General features: G+C 58.3%; 1 protein-coding gene across 1 annotated transcript in view; it reads right to left on the reverse strand.

Annotated features, from left to right (window-relative positions):
• The window catches only part of PTEN (phosphatase and tensin homolog), a 91,341-nt gene that overhangs the window by 23,753 nt on the left and 46,417 nt on the right, over nt 1-21,171 (reverse strand). Inside the window, exons 5-6 of the mRNA XM_054174620.1 lie at nt 13,114-13,157; nt 5,737-5,975 (exon numbers count right to left, since the gene is read on the reverse strand). Coding sequence (XP_054030595.1) covers nt 5,737-5,975; nt 13,114-13,157 — 283 coding nt within the window. The remainder of the gene's footprint in view (nt 1-5,736; nt 5,976-13,113; nt 13,158-21,171) is intronic.

A 21,171-nucleotide genomic window follows, 5' to 3' on the forward strand; every position in this document is an offset into this window, starting at 1 on the left:
AGCTGACAGCCAAAGGCCAACAGTAATCAAAGCAGAAACCCAATAGCTTTTGGTCAGAGTCAGACTTTCAGACTGGGCTGTGCAGTGTCTTCCTCCCCCCCACTGCCTGCCCCAGGCTGGCAGACTGTCTAGCAGCAGCCTCATCCACAACAGCTCTCAAGTGTTTGAGAGACCTCCATGCAGCTTCTGCAGCCAGCAGGCACTTGGGAACAGCTTGGTACAGAAGCACTCGAGGTTGTTCCCTTGCCCAATTAGTCCTGTTCCTCCTGCAATTAAGAGACTTCCTTGCTGGCATGGCCTGAACCCTCCTGAGGCTCCCTCTGCCATCCACATCAATGGCAACAGTGATCTTAGCTGAATGTGATCCTGTGTGGGCACCTTCTGCTTGCTTTAAGCAAGGGGAAACTGCTACCTAATGAGAGCCAGTTTTCCTTCATCAGCCATTAGCAACACCAGCAAAGAAGCAACAAGCCCCACAAAAACCCCAGCTAAACAACACAAGCAACCCAGCCAACATTTCTCTTGTCCCTAGGTGCAAACAAACTCTTTTGATGTCTCATCTGAGGTCAGGAAGTCAGCTCTGTAAAAGGTGTGGGGAGCTGCCACAGCAGAGAGCAGCACTTGAGAACACAGCACTTATTCTGGGCCATGAGGGAAGGAAAAGCTCCCAGAGCCTGCACTGCAACACCTGCCTCCAAACCCTGATCCAGGGATGAGGTGAGTCCTGTGCTGCCCAGGGCCACCAAGAACAACCACCCAGCAGAGACACTGACACCAAAGCCAAGCTGCTGGCTGCAGACAGTAGTTACAGTGAAGCTAAACAAGGCCAAGCTGAGGGAGCTGGGGGTGTTCAGCCTGGGGAAGAGAAGGCTCCAGGCAGACCTCAGAGCAGCCTGCCAGGACCTGAAGGAGCTCCAAGAAGGCTGCAGAGAGACTGTTCCCAAAGGCCTGCAGGGACAGGAGCAGGGGCAATGGCTTCAAAGCAGAGCAGAGCAGATGGAGATTGGATGTGAGGAACAAGTTGTGCCCCAGGAGGCTGCTGGAACACTGCAGCAGGCTGCCCAGGGAGGTGGTTGAGGCTCTATGCCTGGAGCTGTTCCAGGGGAGGCTGGCCAGGGCTCTGGGCAACCTGAGCCAGTGGAGGATGTCCCGGCTGGGTGCAGGGACCTGGACTGGGTGAACTCTGGAGCTCCCTCCCAAGCCAGAGCACTCTGTGATTCAATTCCTTACCTCAGCCATGGCAGAGGTACCACTGGGTGCTGCTGAACATCTCCCTGACCTCACTCTCCACAAACTACCATGCAGAAATCCTTCCCTTTTTGTGCCCAGGGGGAACTGAGGCACGGCTTGCTTCACCCTCCACCTGTTAAGTGTTGTGGCTTTCCCTGCATTTTATGTGGCTCTTCAGAAGAGTCCTCATCAACAGCAGCAATCCACAAGCTCTTCACCACACTGCTCCTTCCAAAGCCACAAGGTTTGCATGGGAAACCTTTGATGTCTTCTCCCTAGTAGTATCTCCACAGCTACCTTCTCAGCAGCACATGGAGTGGCAGCTCCAGCTCCACAAGAGAGACAACCAAGAAGGCATTTGCTCCCTCCAGGGAATTCACAGCCAAGCTCTGCAATTCATAGTCTCACAGTATCAGTCAGGGTTGGAAGGGACCACAAGGATCATCTAGTTCCAACCCCCCTGCCATTGGCAGGGACACCCCACACTAGATCAGCCTGGCCAGAGCCTCAGCCAGCCTGGGCTTAAACACCTCCAGGGACAGGGCCCAAACAACCTCCCTGGACAACCCATTCCAGGGCTTCACCACTCTCATGGGGAAGAACTTCCTCCTCACCTCCAGCCTGAATCTCCCCACCTCCAGCTTCATTCCATTCCCCCCAGTCCTATCACTGCCTGAGATCCTGAGCAGTCCCTGCCCAGCCTTCTTGCAGCCCCCTTCAGATACTGGAAGGCCACAATGAGGTCATCTGGGAGCCTTCTCTTGTCCAGACTGCACAGCCCCAACTCCTTCAGTCTGTCCTCACAGGAGAGGTGCTCCAGCCCTCTGCTCATCCTCCTGGCCCTTCTCTGGACACCTTCCAGCACCTTCAGATCCCTCTTGCAATAGGGGCTCCAGCACTGGAGGCAGTACTCCAGGTGGGGTCTCAGCAGAGCTGAGCAGAGGGGCAGAATCCCCTCCCTTGCCCTGCTGGCCACACTTCTCTTGCTGCAGCCCAGGCTCTGCTTGGCTCTCTGGGCTGCAAGTGCACACTGAGAGCTCCTGGTGAGCTTCTCCTCCCCCAGCACCCCCAAGGCTCTCTCCTCAGGGCTGCTTTCCAGCCAGTCCCTGCCCAGCCTGGATTTGTGCCTGGGATTGCCTCAACCCAGCTGCAGGACCCTGCCCTTGGTCTTGTTGCACCTCCTGAGGTTGGCTTGTGCCCAGCTCTCCAGCCTGTCCAGGTCCCTCTGGATGGATCCCTTCCCTCCAGCCTGTCTGCTGCACCACACAGCTTGGTGTCATCAGCAACCCTGCTGAGGGTGCCCTCAGTGCTGCTGTCCATGGCACCCACAGAGATGTTGAACAAGCCTGGTCCCAGGGCTGATCCCTGAGGGGCTCTGCTTGTCCCTGGCCTCCACTGGGACATGGACCCATGGACAGCCACTCTTTGGGTGCAGCCATCAAGCCAGTTCTGTATCCATCTAGTGGTCACCATCACACCCATGTGTCACCAGCCTGGAGAGCAGGCTGTGGTGTGGGACAGTGTGGAAGGCTCTGCTCAGGGCCAGGCAAACAACATCAGCTGCTCAGCCCTCAGCTATGAGTGTTGTGACCTGTTCAGGCAGGATTTGCCCTTGGTGAAGCCATGCTGAGTGTTCCAAATCACCTCTTCACTATTCTTCTGAGTCAGGAGTGCCTCCAGGAGGATCTGCTCCATGATCTCTCCTGGCACAGGGGTGAGACTGCCTGGCCTGGAGTTCCCTGCTTCCTCCTTCTTACCCTTTCTGAAAATGGTCACAGCTGTGCTCTCCAGAGCCTTCAAGCATGAAGCTCTGCTCATTAGATGTCTACACTCCATGGGATGCTCTGTGCTGGGCCCCTCAAGGACATTAAGACACTTTAAAGTGTCCAGAGCAGAGCAACAGAGCTGGGGAGGGGTCTGGGGCACAGCCCTGTGAGGAGAGGCTGAGGGAGCTGGGGTTGCTTAGCCTGCAGAAGAGGAGGCTCAGGGGAGACCTTCTTGCTCTCTACAGCTCCCTGCAGGGAGGTTGGAGCCAGGTGGGGGTTGGTCTCTTCTCCCAGGCACCCAGCACCAGAACAAGAGGACACAGTCTCAAGCTGTGCCAGGGGAGGTTTAGGCTGGAGGTGAGGAGAAAGTTCTTCCCACAAAGAGTAATTGGCCCTTGGGATGTGCTGCCCAGGGAGGTGGTGGAGTCCCCATCCCTGGAGGTGTTCAGGAGGGGATTGGATGTGGCACTTGGAGCCATGGTTTAGCAGTCAGGAGGTGTTAGGGATTAGGTCATATACTGGATTGATGATCCCTGAGGTCTTTTCCAACCTGGCTGATTCTGTGATTCTGTGACCAGCAGCACACAGAGCTCTGTACTTGACTAGGCTGGAACTGGTCTGCTGGGATGCTGCCCCTGGGCTGCACTACCAGTAGAGAAAGAAAGGCTGGAAGATGAGCAAGGAAGTTTGCTGAAGTGACCTTGCAGGTCACAGTTCATTCCATTTGGAGTTCTTTAGTGAGGAGGTTACATTCCAATTGATGAGACATCACCAGACCAGAAAGGTCCAGCTGCTAAGCTTGTCTGTACCACTGACAGGCAGAAAGCTCTTGCAGGCATGAACAACTCCAAAATGAGATCCTCTCATTTCTACTCACAATCATAGAATGAGCCATGCCAGAAGGGAGCTCCAGAGCTCAACCAGCCCAGCCCCCTGCACTCAGCAGGGACAGCCTCCACTGGATCAGGTTGCCCAGAGCCCTGTCCAGCCTCCCCTGGAATAGCTCCAGGCATGGAGCCTCAACCACCTCCCTGGGCAACCTGCTGCAGTGTTCCAGCAGCCTCCTGGGGCACAACTTGTTCCTCACATCCAATCTCAATCTGCTCTGCTCTGCTTTGAAGCCATTGCCCCTGCTCCTGTCCCTGCAGGCCTTTGGCAACAGTCTCTCTGCAGCCTTCTTGGAGCCCCTTCAGGTCCTGGCAGGCTGCTCTGAGGTCTCCCTGGAGCCTTCTCTTCCCCAGGCTGAACACCCCCAGCTCCCTCAGCCTCTCCTCACAGCAGAGCTGCTCCAACCCCCTGAGCATTTCCCTGGCCTCCTCTGGAGCCTCTCCATCAGCTCCAGGTCCTTCCTGTGCTGAGGGCTCCAGAGCTGCTCACAGCCCTGCAGGTGAGGTCTCCCCAGAGCAGAGCACAGTGTCACAATCACCTCTCTGCATCTCTGGCAGTGCTGCTTTGGCTGCAGCCCAGGCTGCCCTTGGCCTTCTGGGCTGCAGTCTCCCCCTGCCTGCTCCTGGCCAGCTTCTCCCCCACCAGCACCCCCAAGGCCTTCTCCTCAGGGCTGATTTCTAACACCTCATAATCCAGTCTGAAGTGGAAGGGCCACACCTGATGAAGCTGCTGTGAGGCAGCCAATGTCCAGCTTGAACTCTCCTTTTCCTGAAAAGGAGCATCCAGCAATAGACTTTGATCTCAGAGAATCTGCCAGTAGAGTATTCACCTCTAAGACACACTGTAATCACTACACATCTCCAAACATCACCACACACCTTAAGAGAACCTGAGAGAGGAACTCCTCACCCAGTCAGGCAAAACCAAGCTACAATTATCACAGACCACAGGCTGACAGAATGTGAGGGGTTGGAGAGGACCTCTGGAGAGTTTCCAGTCCAGGCCCCTGCCAGAGCAGGAGCAGAGAATCCAGCACAGGGCACACAGGAACACATCCAGACAGGGCTGCAAAGGCTCCACAGAAGGAGACTCCACAACCTCTCTGGGCAGCCTGCTCCAGGCCTCTGGGAGCCTCCCAGGCAAGAAGTTCCTCCTCATGCTGAGCTGCAACCTCCTGGGCTGCAGCTCACAACAACTTCTTCCTCACAGCCAATCTCAAGCTCCCCACTTCTACTTTAGCTCCATCCCCCCCAGTCCTATCCCTCCCTCACCCCCTCCAAAGTCCCTACCCAGCTTGCTTGCAGCCCCCTGCAGCTCCTGGCAGGCCACCAGAAGCTCTCCTGGGAGCCTTCTCCTCTGCAGCCTGCACAAGCCCAACTCTCTCAGGCTGTCTGCAGAGCAGAGCAGCTCCAGCCCTCTGCTCCTCCTCCTGGCCCTTCTCTGGACCCCTTCCAGCCCCTCCAGAGCCTTCCTGTGCTGGGGCCTCCAGACCTGGCCCCAGAGCTCCAGCTGTGGTCTCAGCAGAGTGGAGCAGAGGGGCAGAATCCCCTCCCTGGCTCTGCTGGCCACACTTCTCTTGCTGCAGCCCAGGCTCTGCTTGGCTCTCTGGGCTGCAAGTGCTCCCTGCTGGCTCCTGCTGAGCTTCTGCTCCTTAGGAGCTTAGGAAACCCTTTTTGCCCTTGCCCCAGCTGCCCTGAGGCAGTAGTGTGAGAGCTACAGCAACCAGAGCGGAGCCATTTGAGGAGTACCCTCGGTGGTGATCTCTGGAGGTCTTAAAGAGCTTGACCTGGAAGAGGAAAAGCAGAGAGAAAGAGGTAGGAGAAAAGAAGAACAAAAATGCAAGATAGCTCACCTTCTTGTCTCTGGTCCTCACTTCCCCATAGAAATCTAGGGCTTCTTGAGCCTTTAAAAACTTGCCTCGGTGCAACAAGTAGGCACAGATCATGACACCAGTCCGGCCCTTGCCAGCCTTACAGTGGATTGCTGCAACATGATTGTCATCTTCACTTAGCCATTGGTCAAGATCTTCACAAAAGGGTTTGATAAGCTCTAGCTGTGGTGGGTTATGGTCTTCAAAAGGGTACTGTGCAACTGCAACATAGAATACATAGAATAAACCAGGTTGGAAGAGACCTTCAAGATCATCGCGTCCAACCCATCAACCAATCCAACACCGCCCAAACAACTAACCCATGGCACCAAGCACCCCATCAAGTCCCCTCCTGAACACCTCCAGGGATGGGGACTCCACCACCTCCCCAGGCAGCCCATTCCAATGGGCAATCACTCTCTCTGTATAGAACTTTTTCCTAACATCCAACCTGAACCTCCCCTGGTGCAGCTTGAGACTGTGTCCTCTTGTTCTGGTGCTGGCTGCCTGGGAGAAGAGACCTACCCCCACCTGGCTACAACCTCCCTTCAGGTAGTTGTAGAGAGCAATAAGGTCACCCCTGAGTCTCCTCTTCTGCAGGCTAAGCAACCCCAGCTCCCTCAGCCTCTCCTCACAGGGCTCTGCCCCAGACCCCTCCCCAGCTTTGTTGCCCTTCTCTGGACTCGTTCCAGCAGCTCAACCTCCTTCCTAACCTGAGGGGCCCAGAACTGGACACAGGACTCAAGGTGTGGCCTAACCAGTGCAGTGTACAAGGGCACAATGACCTCCCTGCTCCTGCTGGCCACACTGTTCCTGATGCAGGCCAGGATGCCATTGGCCCTCCTGGCTGCCTGGGCACACTGCAGGCTCATGTTCAGCCTACCATCAAGCAGCACCCCCAGGTCCCTCTCTGCCTGGCTGCTCTCAGCCACTCTGACCCCAGCCTGTAGCTCTGCATGGGGTTGCTGTGGCCGATGTGTAGAACCTGGCACTTGGATGTGTTCAATCTCCTGCCCTTAAACGAGAAGGAAGTCATCAGTGCCTCGGGGCGGGGAAGCAGCAGCCAACGACAACGCAGCTGGGCAAGGCAGCTCCTGGGGCAAGCAGGCCAGGGAAGGCTCACTGCTACAGCAACCTCCTTGGCTCCTGGCCACATCTGTACCTCACAGGATGTGAGGGGCTGGGAGGGACGTCTGGAGAGCTTCCAGCCCAAGCCCCCTGCCAGAGCAGGAGCAGGGAATTCAGCACAAGGCACACAGGAACACATCCAGACAGGGCTGCAAAGGCTCCACAGAAGGAGACTCCACAACCTCTCTGGGCAGCCTGCTCCAGGCCTCTGGCAGCCTCCCAGGCAAGAAGTTCCTCCTCATGCTGAGCTGCAACCTCCTGGCCTGCACTTTCCATCCCTTGCCCCTTGGCCTATGGCAGGGCACAGTGAGCAGAGCCTGGCCCTGGCCCTTCCTGCCTGACCCCCAGCCCTCAGCTCTTGAGAGACATTGCTCAGATCCCTCTCAGCCTTCTCCTCTCCACACTCAGCAGCCCCAGGGCTCTCAGCCTCTGCTCAGCAGCAGTGCTCCAGGCCCTTCAGCATCCTTGCAGCCCTCCCTTGGCCTCTCCCCAGCACATCCCTGTCCCTCCTGAGCTGGGGAGCCCAGAGCTGGCTGCAAGATTGCAGCTGGGGCCTCAGCAGGGCAGAGCAGAGGGGGAGGAGAAGTTCCCTGGCTCTGCTGGCCACACTCTGCTGAGTGCAGCCCAGGAGCCCCTTGGCCTTCTTGGCCCCCAGGGCACATTGCTGTGCCCTGCAGAACTTGCTGCCCCCCAGCACTCCCAGGTGCTTCTCCTTGGGGCTGCTCTCCAGCAGATCCCCTCCCAGCCTGTGCTGCTGCAGGTTATTCTTCCTGCCCAGCTGCAGGGCTCTGCTCTCATCCTTGCTGAGCCTCATATTCAGCTCTGTATCACACACAGTGCAGACAACTCTCCAGCAATCAGCCTGGGCTGAGGTTGAAGTGACCTTAAAGACCACCCAGATGAGGACACTCTCCTACTAGAACAGATTGCTCAAGGCTCAGCCAAGCTGCTTTGAACACTTCCAGGCTTGGGCAACCTGTCCCAGTGCCTCAGCACCTTCCTGGGGAAGACTTTTTCTGCTGTCTAATCTAAATCAAGCTTCTTCCAAGGCTGAAGCCATCAGCCCTCTTTGTGAGCAGCCCCTCTCAAATACTGGAAGGCCTCCATCAGTTACCCCTGGAGTCTTCTCCTCTCCAGGCTGAACCACCCCAACTCCCTCAGCCTGTCCTCAGAGCAGGGTTGCTCCAGCACAGCTCCAGCTTAAGGCTGTGCAGGGGCCAGCTTGAGAGCAGCTCTGGAGGAAATGCCCTGGGGGTGCTGGGGGAAGAGAAGCTCAGCAGCAGCCAGCAGGGAGCACTTGCAGCCCAGAGAGCCAAGCAGAGCCTGGGCTGCAGCAAGAGAAGTGTGGCCAGCAGGGCCAGGGAGGGGATTCTGCCCCTCTGCTCCACTCTGCTGAGACCACAGCTGGAGCTCTGGGGCCAGGTCTGGAGCCCCCAGCACAGGAAGGCTCTGGAGGGGCTGGAAGGGGTCCAGAGAAGGGCCAGGAGGAGGAGCAGAGGGCTGGAGCTGCTCCTGGAGAAGGCTCCAGGAGACCTGGGCTGCAGTTCAGGATCTGCAGGGCACCCCCAGGCAGGCTGGGGAGGGACTGTTCAGAAGGGGCTGTGGGGATGGGACCAGGGGCAATGGTTTGGAAGTGGAGCAGGGCAGAGCCAGGTTGGCCATCAGGAGGAAGCTCTGCACAGGGAGGCTGGGGAGACACTGGCACAGGCTGCCCAGGGAGGTGCTGGAGGCTCCATGCCTAGAGCCATTGAAGCTCAGCCTGGCTGTGTCCCTGGGCAGCCTGCTCTGGCTGGAGCTGGCCCTGCTGCCTGCAGGGGGGTTGGCCAAGATGCCCTTGGAGAGATCCCCAAGCCCTCCCTGGATACTGTGAGCCTGAGAAACCTGCTGAAGGGTCAGGATGATCTCCAGGGGGCCCTTCCAACTGCCCCCAAGAGCAGAACAGCCAGTGCAAGCTGGGAATATTGTTCTGGCAGCAGATAGAAATGAAATGAGGATTTCATTTGGAAACCTCTAAGAAAAGCAAAGAAAAGGCCCTTGGGAGTTGCTGTGGATTTGTCCATCCAACTTCCAGCCTATCTCAACTCCATCCAGTCAAGTTAGCAAGAAAAGAAGACATGAAAGTTGTCCTGAAAGAACAGCCTGAAAAATCCCAAGTGGTAAAGAGCAAGCTGAAGCTGCTCTCCAAGCCTGGCATCAAAGGCAAAGCTGAAGCAGCTCTCTTCAAAGCCCCAACTGAGCTGCCCTGGGCTGGTGCAGAGCAATTAAGAGCTCAGAAAGCAACCTTGGGAAACTGTAAGCAGCACAATCTTGAGCAGGTGCTTGAGAAGATGCAGGTCCTCCAGGGATTTAGGTTCCTAGCACTGGGGAACACAGCATGGAGAACAGGTCAGGTGACTCACTCCAAGCTCCCTCACACCCTGCAAGAGCTCCTGGCTGTGGCAAAGCAGAAGACAATTTCCAGCGTGGAAGTTACTTCAGAAACTGCAAAACCTTTGAGAGGGGTCCAAAGGAGGAGACCTCCCAATAGTTAGTCTGCAGTTGGATGCAGGACTATCCATCCAGGTGAAGGAATGAATTGCACTGGGGTTTCATGCTGGGTGTACAAACCAGAAGGTCCCTCTGACATTAACTCACGTCAGAAGAGTTTGGAAATGCCCTGACAGATCAGCTCAGGGTAGGTTATTAGGCACCAAACCCCAGATTAACACTCTACCTAAACCCCCCAGGCTGCTCTTCCCCTCGACCCCCAGGCCGCTCTTCCCCTGACCCCCAGGCCGCTCTTCCCCTCGACCCCCAGGCCGCTCTTCCCCTGACCCCCAGGCCGCTCTTCCCCTGACCCCCAGGCCGCTCTTCCCCTGACCCCCAGGCCGCTCTTCCCCTCGACCCCCAGGCCGCTCTTCCCCTGACCCCCAGGCCGCTCTTCCCCTCGACCCCCAGGCCGCTCTTCCCCTGACCCCCAGGCTGCTCTTCCCCTCGACCCCCAGGCTGCTCTTCCCCTCGACCCCCAGGCCGCTCTTCCCCTGACCCCCAGGCCGCTCTTCCCCTGACCCCCAGGCTGCTCTTCCCCTCGACCCCAGGCTGCTCTTCCCCTGACCCCCAGGCCGCTCTTCCCCTGACCCCAGGCCGCTCTTCCCCTGACCCCCAGGCCGCTCTTCCCCTGACCCCAGGCTGCTCTTCCCCTCGACCCCCAGGCCGCTCTTCCCCCTCGACCCCCAGGCTGCTCTTCCCCCTCGACCCCCAGGCTGCTCTTCCCCCTCGACCCCCAGGCTGCTCTTCCCCCTCGACCCCCAGGCTGCTCTTCCCCCCTGACCCCCAGGCTGCTCTTCCCCTGACCCCCAGGCTGCTCTTCCCCTGACCCCCAGGCTGCTCTTCCCCTGACCCCCAGGCTGCTCTTCCCCTCGACCCCCAGGCTGCTCTTCCCCTCGACCCCCAGGCTGCTCTTCCCCCTCAACCCCAGGCTGCTCTTCCCCTGACCCCCAGGCTGCTCTTCCCCCTCGACGCCCAGGCCGCTCTTCCCCTGACCCCCAGGCCGCTCTTCCCCTGACCCCCAGGCTGCTCTTCCCCTGACCCCCAGGCTACTCTTCCCCTGACCCCCAGGCTACTCTTCCCCTGACCCCCAGGCTGCTCTTCCCCTGACCCCCAGGCTGCTCTTCCCCTCGACCCCAGGCTGCTCTTCCCCTCGACCCCCAGGCTGCTCTTCCCCTGACCCCAGGCCGCTCTTCCCCTGACCCCCAGGCCGCTCTTCCCCTCGACCCCCAGGCCGCTCTTCCCCTCGACCCCCAGGCCGCTCTTCCCCTCGACCCCAGGCCGCTCTTCCCCTGACCCCCAGGCTGCTCTTCCCCTCGACCCCCAGGCCGCTCTTCCCCTGACCCCCAGGCCGCTCTTCCCCTCGACCCCAGGCCGCTCTTCCCCTCGACCCCCAGGCCGCTCTTCCCCTCGACCCCCAGGCTGCTCTTCCCCTCGACCCCCAGGCCGCTCTTCCCCTGACCCCCAGGCCGCTCTTCCCCTCGACCCCAGGCCGCTCTTCCCCTCGACCCCCAGGCCGCTCTTCCCCCTCAACCCCAGCCTGCTCTTTCCCTGACCCCCAGGCTGCTCTTCCCCTCGACCCCCAGGCTGCTCTTCCCCTCGACCCCCAGGCTGCTCTTCCCCTCGACCCCCAGGCTGCTCTTCCCCTCGACCCCCAGGCTGCTCTTCCCCTCGACCCCCAGGCTGCTCTTCCCCCTCAACCCCAGGCTGCTCTTCCCCTCGACCCCCAGGCCGCTCTTCCCCTGACCCCCAGGCCGCTCTTCCCCTGACCCCCAGGCCGCTCTTCCCCTGACCCCCAGGCTGCTCTTCCCCCTCGACCCCCAGGCTGCTCTTCCCCCTCGACCCCCAGGCTGCTCTTCCCCTCGACCCCCAGGCTGCTCTTCCCCCTCAACCCCCAGGCTGCTCTTCCCCTGACCCCCAGGCTGCTCTTCCCCTGACCCCCAGGCTGCTCTTCCCCCTCAACCCCAGGCTGCTCTTCCCCTCGACCCCAGGCTGCTCTTCCCCCTCAACCCCAGGCTGCTCTTCCCCTCGACCCCCAGGCCGCTCTTCCCCCTCAACCCCAGGCTGCTCTTCCCCTCGACCCCCAGGCCGCTCTTCCCCTGACCCCCAGGCTGCTCTTCCCCTGACCCCCAGGCTGCTCTTCCCCTGACCCCCAGGCTGCTCTTCCCCTCGACCCCAGGCTGCTCTTCCCCTGACCCCCAGGCCGCTCTTCCCCTGACCCCCAGGCCGCTCTTCCCCTGACCCCCAGGCTGCTCTTCCCCTGACCCCCAGGCTGCTCTTCCCCTGACCCCCAGGCTGCTCTTCCCCCTCGACCCCCAGGCCGCTCTTCCCCTGACCCCCAGGCTGCTCTTCCCCTGACCCCCAGGCTGCTCTTCCCCTGACCCCCAGGCTGCTCTTCCCCCTCGACCCCCAGGCCGCTCTTCCCCTGACCCCCAGGCCGCTCTTCCCCTGACCCCCAGGCTGCTCTTCCCCTGACCCCCAGGCTGCTCTTTCCCCTCGACCCCAGGCTGCTATTCACTTAAGACTAAGTTTATTCTTCACCTAAGCCCAGATTAGACAGAAGGATGAGATTCCTCCCTGGGAGGCTGATGAGACACTGGCCCAGGGTGCCCAGGGAAGCTGCAGAAGCTCCATTCCTAGAAACAGTCCAGGTCAGGTTGGCCAGGACCCAGAGCAACCTGGGCCAGTGGTGTCCCTGCCCATGGCAGGGGGGGTGGACCTGGATGATCTTTAAGGTCCTTTCCAGCCCAGCCCCTTCTGTTCAGCTGAATCAGATGGGAGTTAATTTCTCAAGCAAGAGAAGGTTTTCTCCCAGAGCTTTCATTTCTGTGAGCAGTGACAGTGGTTTGTGTCCTCCAGCTTCATTTTGGAGTGATGCTTCTCAACAACAACAACAACAAAAAGGACTTCTTGAAGCTTCACCTCTCCACCTCACAGCAAGTCTGCAGAGTGAGTTGAGAAGCAGCTCCTGCAGAAGCCATCCTGCCAGCACTGCTGGAGGAAATCCTGCTCCAGTTAACTGCCAGGAAGAAGCCTTTGCAGAAGCATCAGCAGTAGAGCAAGTTGCTCAGATGGCTCCAAGCAACCCAACATCATTCCTTGGGCCCAGATCTCCTCTATTACTGTTCAGCAGCTTCTCCTTTATACCTTCATTCAGAAACTAAATCTGCCTTGAGTGTGGCCAGCAGCTCAAGAGAGGTTCCCTTGCCCCTTTACTCTGCCCTAGGGACACCATATCTACAACACTGGGTCCAGCTCTGGGCTCCCAGTTCAACAGAGACTGGGAGAGAGTCCAGGGGAGGCTGAGGGGCCTGGAGCAGCTCTGGGAGGAGCAAAGGCTGAGAGCCTGCAGAAGAGCAGCCCCAGAGGGCAGCTGAGCAATGCTCAGCAAGAGCTAAAGGAGCTGTGGGGAGCAAGAGGCTGGGGCCAGGCTCTGCTGAGTGGTGCCCAGGGCCAGGCCAAGGGGCACAGAGTGGCAGGCAGGAGGTTGGATGTGAGCAGGAGGAGAAAGTTGTTTGGGGTGAGGCTGCTGGAGGCCTGGAGCAGGCTGCCCAGAGAGGTTGTGGAGACTGCTTCTCTGGAGAGATCCCCAAGCCCCCCCGGGATACTATGATCCTGAGAAGCCTGCTGAAGGGTCAGGATGATCTGCAGGGGTCCCTTCCAACTGCCCCCAGGAGCAGGCCAGCCAGGGGGGAGCACACTTACCTCTGCAGTTAAATTTGGCGGTGTCATAATGTCTTTCAGCACATCTGCAAGAGGAGGAACAGAGCAAAGAGTTGAGGCCCAGTCTCTGAGGCACATCTGCCACACCATGCAATACACAAGCCCAACACATGGGACAGCCCCCTGTGCCCACCACCTCCACCACCCCAAATGTCACCTGCAGGTAACACACAGAACATCTGGCTTGCTGTGGCTGTCTAAAGCCCCTCACTAACATCTCCCTTCCCTAGGGGAACTGCAGTGCCCCAGTGTGACCCTCAGGAGAGCTTCACCCAAGGCAGGCACTCCTCCACCCCTGCTTTCTACCACTGAGGCATCACCAGCTCCAGCAGCTTTCTGCTCCCACACAGACAGAGGGGACAGCTGTGACCCTCTGCCCATTGACTGAACTCAAAGCATATCAAGATGCCTCCAAGGCAGCCTGGGTGCTGGGCTGATGAGCATCACCAGGAGCTCTCCTGTGAGGACAGGCTGGCAGGGTTGGGGCTGCTCAGCCTGGAGAAGAGAAGGCTCCAGGGAGACCTTAGAGCAGCCTTGCAGTACCTGAAGTGGGCTCCAGGAGAGCTGGGAAGGGACTGTTTCCAAAGTGATAGGACCAAGGGCAATGGTTTGAAATGAGAGAAGAGCAGACTGAGATTGAATGTGAGGAACAAGTTCTGCCCCAGGAGGCTCCAGGAACACAGGTTGCCCATGGAGGTTCAGGCTGGAGGTTAGGAAGAAATTCTTCCCAGAGAGAGAGACTGGCCCTTGGGATGTGCAGCCCAGGGAGGTGGTGGAGTCCCCATCCCTGGAGGTGTTTAAGAGGAGCCTGGATGAGGCCCTTGGTGCCATGGCTGAGTTGATCAGATGGTGCTGGGGGATAGGTTGGGCTTGACCATCTCAAAGGTCTTTTCCAACCTGGTTAATTCTGTGTTCTGTGGTTGAGGCCCCATCCTTGGAGCTATCCCAGGGGAGGCTGGCCAGGGCTCTGGGCAACCTGCTCCAGTGGAGGATGTCCCTGCTGAGGGCAGGGGCTTGGACTGGATGGGCTTTGGAGGTCCCTTCTGACCCACACCACTCTCTGCTTCCATGAGTTCGAAGGCCCTCAGCTAGGGCAACCTAAACAAGACTTCTCCCTCCAATTGCAGGAGCACAACCCAAGCACCAGCCAGCCACAAGCACCTCTCAGCACTGTGGCAGAGATGACTGGCAGCAAGCAGAGATTCTGCTACAGATTTTCTTGTTCAATATATTCATCAAGGACCTGGATGAAGAGATTGAGTAGACCCTCAGCCAGTTTACTGCTGACCCCAAACTGGCAGCAGAGGCTGACAGCCCTCAGGCTGTGCTGCCAGCCAGCCAGACCTGGGCAGGCTGCAGTGCTGGGCAGAGGCAACCTCCTGGAGGTCACCAAGGGCAAGGGTAGGGTCCTGCCCCTGGGGAGGAACAACCTCCTGCAGCAGGACAGGGGAGGGGAGACCTGCTGGGAAGCAGCTCCAGGGAGCAGCACCTGGGAGCCCTTGCTGACAAATTCTCCATGGGACAGCAATGTGCCCTGGTGGCCAAGAAGGCCATGGGTATCCTGGGGTGCATTTAGACTGTGTCCAGCAGGTCAAGGAAGGATCTCCTTCCCCTCTACTCTGCCCTAGTTAGACCCCATCTGGAGTGTTGTGTCAGGTTCTGGGCTCCCCTGTTCAAGAGGGACAGGGAACTGCAGGCAGGAGTCCAACAGAGCTGAGAGGATGCTGAAGGGCCTGGAACATCTGTGTGAGGAGGAAAGGCTGAGAGCCCTGGGGGCTGTTGGGCCTGGAGAAGAGAAGGCTGAGAGGAATCTGATCAAGGTCTGTCAATCCCTGCAGGGTGGCTGCCAGGAGGATGCAGCCAGGCTCTCTGCAGTGACACCCTGGGACAGGATGAGAGGCAATGGATGTGAGCTCCATCACAGGAGGCTCCACCTCAACAGGAGGAGGAGGAGAAACTTTGGTGGGAGGGTGCTGGAGGCCTGGAGCAGGCTGCCCAGAGAGGTTGTGGAGTCTCCTGCTCTGGAGACTTTCCAGCCCTGCCTGGATGTGTTCCTGTGTGACCTGCCCTGAGTGACCTTGCATGGGCAGGGGGTTGGGCCTGGTCATCTACAGAGGTTCCTTACAACCTCTAATGTGCTGGGATGCTGTGAGTGCCATGCTGTAAGGGAACAAGCTAAGATGAGCTGCTGAGGGCAAGCTACAAGAAGGCTAAGAAGTGGATTTCCCTGATTGCTTTCCTTGGGGCAGGCCCTTGCAGGCAGAAGCTGGATCCCCACCAGGGGCAAGTGAACATGCAGTCCAGAAAGGATAAGCAGAACAATCTTGCCTCAAAACAAGAGGACTCCAGGTTGAACTAAGGTGACAGAAGTCATTTCAGCAGGCAGAACGCATCTGGAAGGTCTGCTCTGACTCTAACCCTGTCCTCTTCACAGGGTTCCAAACTCCCTGTGCTGTCAGGACCGGTATGAACTCATCTTTCCTCAACAGGAGTGTTAAGACTGCAGCCTTTGGAGCTGGATGAAGCCTTGCTGACACCATCAGACACACCAAGTGTTAAGCAGGAGCCTATAGAACTGCTGCAAGGTCCTGCAGCTGGCTCAGGCCAACCCCAGGCACCAATCCAGGCTGGGCAGGGACTGGCTGGAGAGCAGCCCTGCAGGAAAGGCCTTGGGGGTGCTGGGGGAGGAGAAGCTCAGCAGGAGCCAGCAGGGAGCACTTGCAGCCCAGAGAGCCAAGCAGAGCCTGGGCTGCAGCAAGAGAAGTGTGGCCAGCAGGGCCAGGGAGGGGATTCTGCCCCTCTGCTCCACTCTGCTGAGACCACAGCTGCAGCTCTGGGGCCAGGTCTGGAGCCCCCAGCACAGGAAGGCTCTGGAGGGGCTGGAAGGGGTCCAGAGAAGGGCCAGGAGGAGGAGCAGAGGGCTGGAGCTGCTCTGCTCTGCAGACAGCCTGAGAGAGTTGGGCTTGTGCAGGCTGGAGAGGAGAAGGCTCCCAGGAGAGCTTCTGGTGGCCTGCCAGGAGCTGCAGGGGGCTGCAAGCAAGCTGGGGAGGGACTTGGGAGGGGGTGAGGGAGGGATAGGACTGGGGGGGATGGAGCCAAAGGAGAAGTGGGGAGCTTGAGATTGGCTGTGAGGAAGAAGTTGTTCCCCAGGAGGGTGGTGAGAGCCTGGCCCAGGTTGCCCAGGGAGGTGGTGGAAGCCTCCTGCCTGGAGGTGTTTGCAGCCAGGCTGGAGGTGGCTGTGAGCAACCTGCTGCAGTGTGAGGTGTCCCTGGGCATGGCAGGGGGTTGGCACTGCCTGAGCCTTGAGCTCCCTTCCAGCCCTGCCAGCTCTGGGATTCTATGTGCACTGAAGCCTTTGAGAAGCAAGGTTAGACATGGTGCTCAGAGCCACCATGCCTGGAGAAGCCATCAGCCAGGCTGGGCAAAGTTCTTACAAGTCAGTTAGCATCTGAACTTTGGAAGTTAAGCCTGCTGGGACACAGAGCAGGTAAGACAAAGCATCTGATGCCAGCAAGTTTCCTTCTTCCTCTCCAAGAAACATTGAGTTCAAAGCAGCAAGGAGAGACAGAAGGCTTCAAAGCATGAAAAAATAAAGAGATCCAGAGATGGGCAAAAAAGCCTCCAAATTCTGGAGTTTGCCAGGGTGTCAAGGAGAAGGCCACAAGGAATGAAGCCCCAGGGCTGCTGAAGCCAAGGACTGAGCACAGAGCACAGCCCTGCCTCTCACGCTTGGTGCCCTCGGATGGGAGCTGTGCACAGGAGCAGAGCTCCAGGCACAAAGCCACTCCAGCTGTGCTGCACACAGCACCTGGGGGGAGCCTGCAGCACAGACCCCACCACCACACACTCTGGGGGAGGCTTCTGTTAGCAGGGCACATGGCTGGGGGTAAGAGTTGCACCCAAGGGACTTTGGGGCCTTTCCCAGTCTAAATCATTCCATGGAGGAGAAGGCCTTGGGGGGGGTCAGGGGGTGACAAAGTCCCCAGGAGCCAGCAGTGGGCCCTGGCAGCCCAGAGCCAGCTGAGTGCTGAGCTGCAGCCAGAGCAGGGAGAGCAGCAGCACAGGGAGGGGATTCTGCCCCTCTGCTCTGCTCTGCTCAGACCCCACCTGCAGCACTGCCTCCAGCTCGGGGGCCCCCAACACAAGAAGGCCCTGGAGCTGCTGGAGAGGCTCCAGAGGAGGCCACCAAGATGAGCAGAGGCTGCAGAAGCTCCCCTGTGGGGCCAGGCTGGGAGAGTTGGGGCTGTGCAGCCTGGAGAGGAGAAGGCTCCAGGCAGACCTCAGAGCAGCCTTGCAGGACCTGAAGGGCTCCAGGAGAGCTGGGGAGGGACTGTGGACAAGGGCTGGGAGTGCCAGGCCCAGGGACAATGGCTTTGAGCTGGGAGAGGAGAGATTGAGAGTGGAGAGGAGGAAGAAATTGTTGAGAGTGAGGGTGGGGAGAGCCTGGCACAGGCTGCCCAGGGAGGCTGTGGCTGCCTCCTGCCTGGAGGTGTTAGAGGCCAGGCTGGATGAGGCCCTGAGCAGCCTGGGCTGGTGGGAGGTGTCCCTGCCCATGGCAGGGGCTTGGAGCTGGCTGAGCTTTAAGGTCCCTTCCAACCCAACCCATCCTGTGAGTCTAGGAAATGCATTTGGGTTTCTCTAATGCTATTAGACACTGACAGATCTCCAGGTGAAACCTGAACCTTTGCTTGGATCTGGAGGCAGGGAGAGGGTTGGATTGGTTCCTGTCATCCTCCTTATGATTCAAGTGAGTTTAGAGCAGCTCTGCTCTTAAGTGCTGCCAGCCAGCAGCCTTTCTGATCGTGGTCTCACTGGCCACAGGCTACCAAAAGCTGGCAGCTTAGGGCAAAGGCAAAGGCACCCAGAGCTCAGGTGTGCACAGAACCTCCACACTGTTCAGCTCCTTCCTCTGCCTGCCTGTGGGACAGCTACAAGAAACCTCCTGGAGGAGATGGAGTTTATCCCCAGAGGGGAGGTAACAGTTTGGCAGGGGATGGAAGTGGAAGAACATGTTCAAACAGAGAAGACTCAGCAAAGGCAAACTCAGGAGGAAAGCAGCAGAAACCAGGAGGAAATCTGCTCAAACATCCTCTGCCAAGCTGTGAGGATGAGGCAGAACTGACACCATTTCAGCAGCAGCTCAGAAAAAACTCTACCTGCTCTGCAAGCAACCAGCTCAAGACACAATTCCCATCAGCTTCACAGAGCTGCTCCCTTCAGGGAACTCAAACCCCATGACAGTGCTGGAAATAATTCTGCACATAATCACAGCACTCCTCTGAACTCCCACCTCCTCCCTGGGAACACAGACAAGGGCTTGGCTGTTGACAAAGGATCAGCTGAACCTCAAGAGATGCTGCTCCCCCACCAAGCTCAAGGCTGCAGCTTCTTCCCATCTCACAACCACACTTCACAAGAGTTCACCTCAGGGCCTTTCTAGCTCTGCCACCTGCCAGGTCTGGTGTCCCCAGCATAAAAAGGACATGGAAGTGGTGGAGAGAGTTCAGAGGAAGCCACAAAGATGCTCCAAGGGCTGGAGCAGCTCTGCTGTGAGCACAGGCTGAGGGGGCTAGGGCTGTGCAGCCTGGAGAGGAGAAGGCTCCAGGGGGACCTCAGAGCTGCCTGCCAGGACCTGAAGGGATCCTGCAGGAAGGCTGCAGAGAGACTTTGCCTGAGGGTGTTAAAGAGAAAGGCCATGGGGAGTGGTTTGGAGCTGAGGCAGAGCAGGGTCAGACTGGAGCTGAGGAAGAAGTTCTTCAGTGTGAGGGTGCTGAGACTCTGGCACAGGCTGCCCAGGGAGGCTGTGGCTGCCTCCTGCCTGGAAGTATTTAATGCCAGGTTGGATGAGGCTTTGGGCAACCCAGTCTAGCTAAGAGGTGTCCCTGCCCATGGCAGGGGGGTTGGAGTAGATGAGCTCTGGGGTCCCCTCCAACCTGGGCCATTCTAGGATTAATGTGGGTAAAGCTTTGCCTTCATGAGGATGAAGAGCTGAGCTCCCTGGGGACACAGAGACAGCTTCAAAGCTGGGCAGTCCTTACTAGCACCTTAACTGATGCATGGGTTGGGGGGGGGGGGGGAAGAAATCCCTTCCACTTCCACAGGATGTTGTATCCTGAGGCAGCTTTCACCTGAGGGGGAGCACAGCCAGAAAGTTTCACTTGGAGTGCTCAGAGGGAGCAAGGAAAAGGGAGGAGGTGGTTCTTGCCTTGCAAACTTCCAGCTAAAGACACCAATACTTGGCACACCTTGGACAAGTTCTTCCCACAGCTGAAGACACAATGGAGATGTCAAAAGCTTTTTGTCTCATCACAACTCTTCTCACTCATAGAAACCTCCTAGGTTCTGCCTGTGCTTGGGGGGGACACACACACTTGTTTCTCTCTAAAGCTGGCATACAGCAGAGGAAGCTCTGCAAGCACCACCTCCCTGAGGAGCTCCTTGCCAACATGCACAGAAGCCTTGCTAAACTCTTAGCTGCTGACCAAGCCTAGGATTTTACAGCAACCTACTCTTTCTACCTCTGCCCCCAGGAGCCAGCTCCAAACAAGCTCTGTAGCAGGCAGCTCAGGAGACCCTGAGCCAGCAGAGCCACACTTCACAGAAGCTGCCAGCTGCACTCAGTCCTGAGAAGCAGGACAAAAAAAAATCCCTTTTCCTCTCCCCAAACCAAGCAGAGCTCAAGAGGCTTCAGGGCAGTCTGATACAACCACAGCAGTTAAGATTTTACACAGCAGAGGTCTCCAGCACCGAGCTTCAGAAGGCTGCAGAGATGATTAGCAGAAAGAGCTCTTCAGAGAGGTACAGAAGAGCAGGAGCTTCAGAAGAGCAGGAGCTCTTCCAGGAACAGCTGTCCTGTCCCCCTGCAAGTGGGAAGTCCCTAGAGAGGACCTGGACAGGCTGGAGAAAAATCTCCTGAGGTTTAATAAGGCCAAGGGCCAGGTCCTGCACCTAGCTCTGGGCAACCCTCGATGCCAATCCAGGCTGGGGGGGATGAGACTGAGAGCAGCCCTGCAGAGAAGGCCTTGGGGGTGCTGGGGGGGAGGAGCTGGGCAGGAGCCAGCAATGGGCACTGGCAGCACAGAAGGCCAAGGGCAGCCTGGGCTGCATCCAAAGCAGTGTGGCCAGAGCTGGAGAGAGGGATCCTGCCCCTCTGCTCTGCTCTGGGGAGACCTCACCTGGAGGGCTGGGGCCAGGTATGGGACCCCCAAAACCAGAGCGACCTGGACCCTGTGAAGAGGCTCCAGAGGAGGCCACCAAGATGAGCAGATGCTGGAGAACCTCTGCTGTGGGGCCAGGCTGGGAGAGTTGGGGCTGTGCAGCCTGGAGAAGAGAAGGCTCCAGGCAGACCTCAGAGCTGCAGTTCAGTATCTGCAGAGCACCCCCAGGCAGGCTGGGGAGGGACTGTTCAGAAGGGGCTGTGGGGATAGGACCAGGGGCAATGGTTTGGAAGTGGAGCAGGGCAGAGCCAGGTTGGCCATCAGGAGGAAGCTCTGCACAGGGAGGCTGGGGAGACACTGGCACAGGCTGCCCAGGGAGGTGCTGGAGGCTCCATGCCTGGAGCCATCGAAGCTCAGCCTGGCTGTGTCCCTGGGCAGCCTGCTCTGGCTGGAGCTGGCCCTGCTGCCTGCAGGGGGGTGGACAGGATGCCCTTGGAGGGTGCCTTCCAACCCAATGCAAGCTGTGAAGCTGTAAAAGTGCCACCAGGGAAGCATTTTGCACACAGGCAACATTCTGGAGAGCTCCTAAGCTCCTGAACTGTCTGAGGAGTGTCCAAGGAGTCTATTTTAATGCCCACTTTCTCGACCTGCATTGTCTGTCCCACCCTGGCCCAGGCTTTACAGCCAACTCCAATAACCAGGCCACAGTTTCTCAGCTTCTAGTCTCACTTTGCTCCCACACCAGGAAACAGAGTTGCTTGATGCATAATCCTCCTTCCACTCATTCTGAGGCAGCTCCAAAGAGTCCTTTTCACTGAGTGACAGATTCCAATGCAATCTGCATTTCCACACCACAATAGTTTGGGGTTTCCCCCCTCTCCCT

The sequence above is a fragment of the Dryobates pubescens genome, chromosome 30 (genome assembly GCF_014839835.1).
Source record: "Dryobates pubescens isolate bDryPub1 chromosome 30, bDryPub1.pri, whole genome shotgun sequence".
Lineage (NCBI taxonomy): Eukaryota > Metazoa > Chordata > Aves > Piciformes > Picidae > Dryobates > Dryobates pubescens.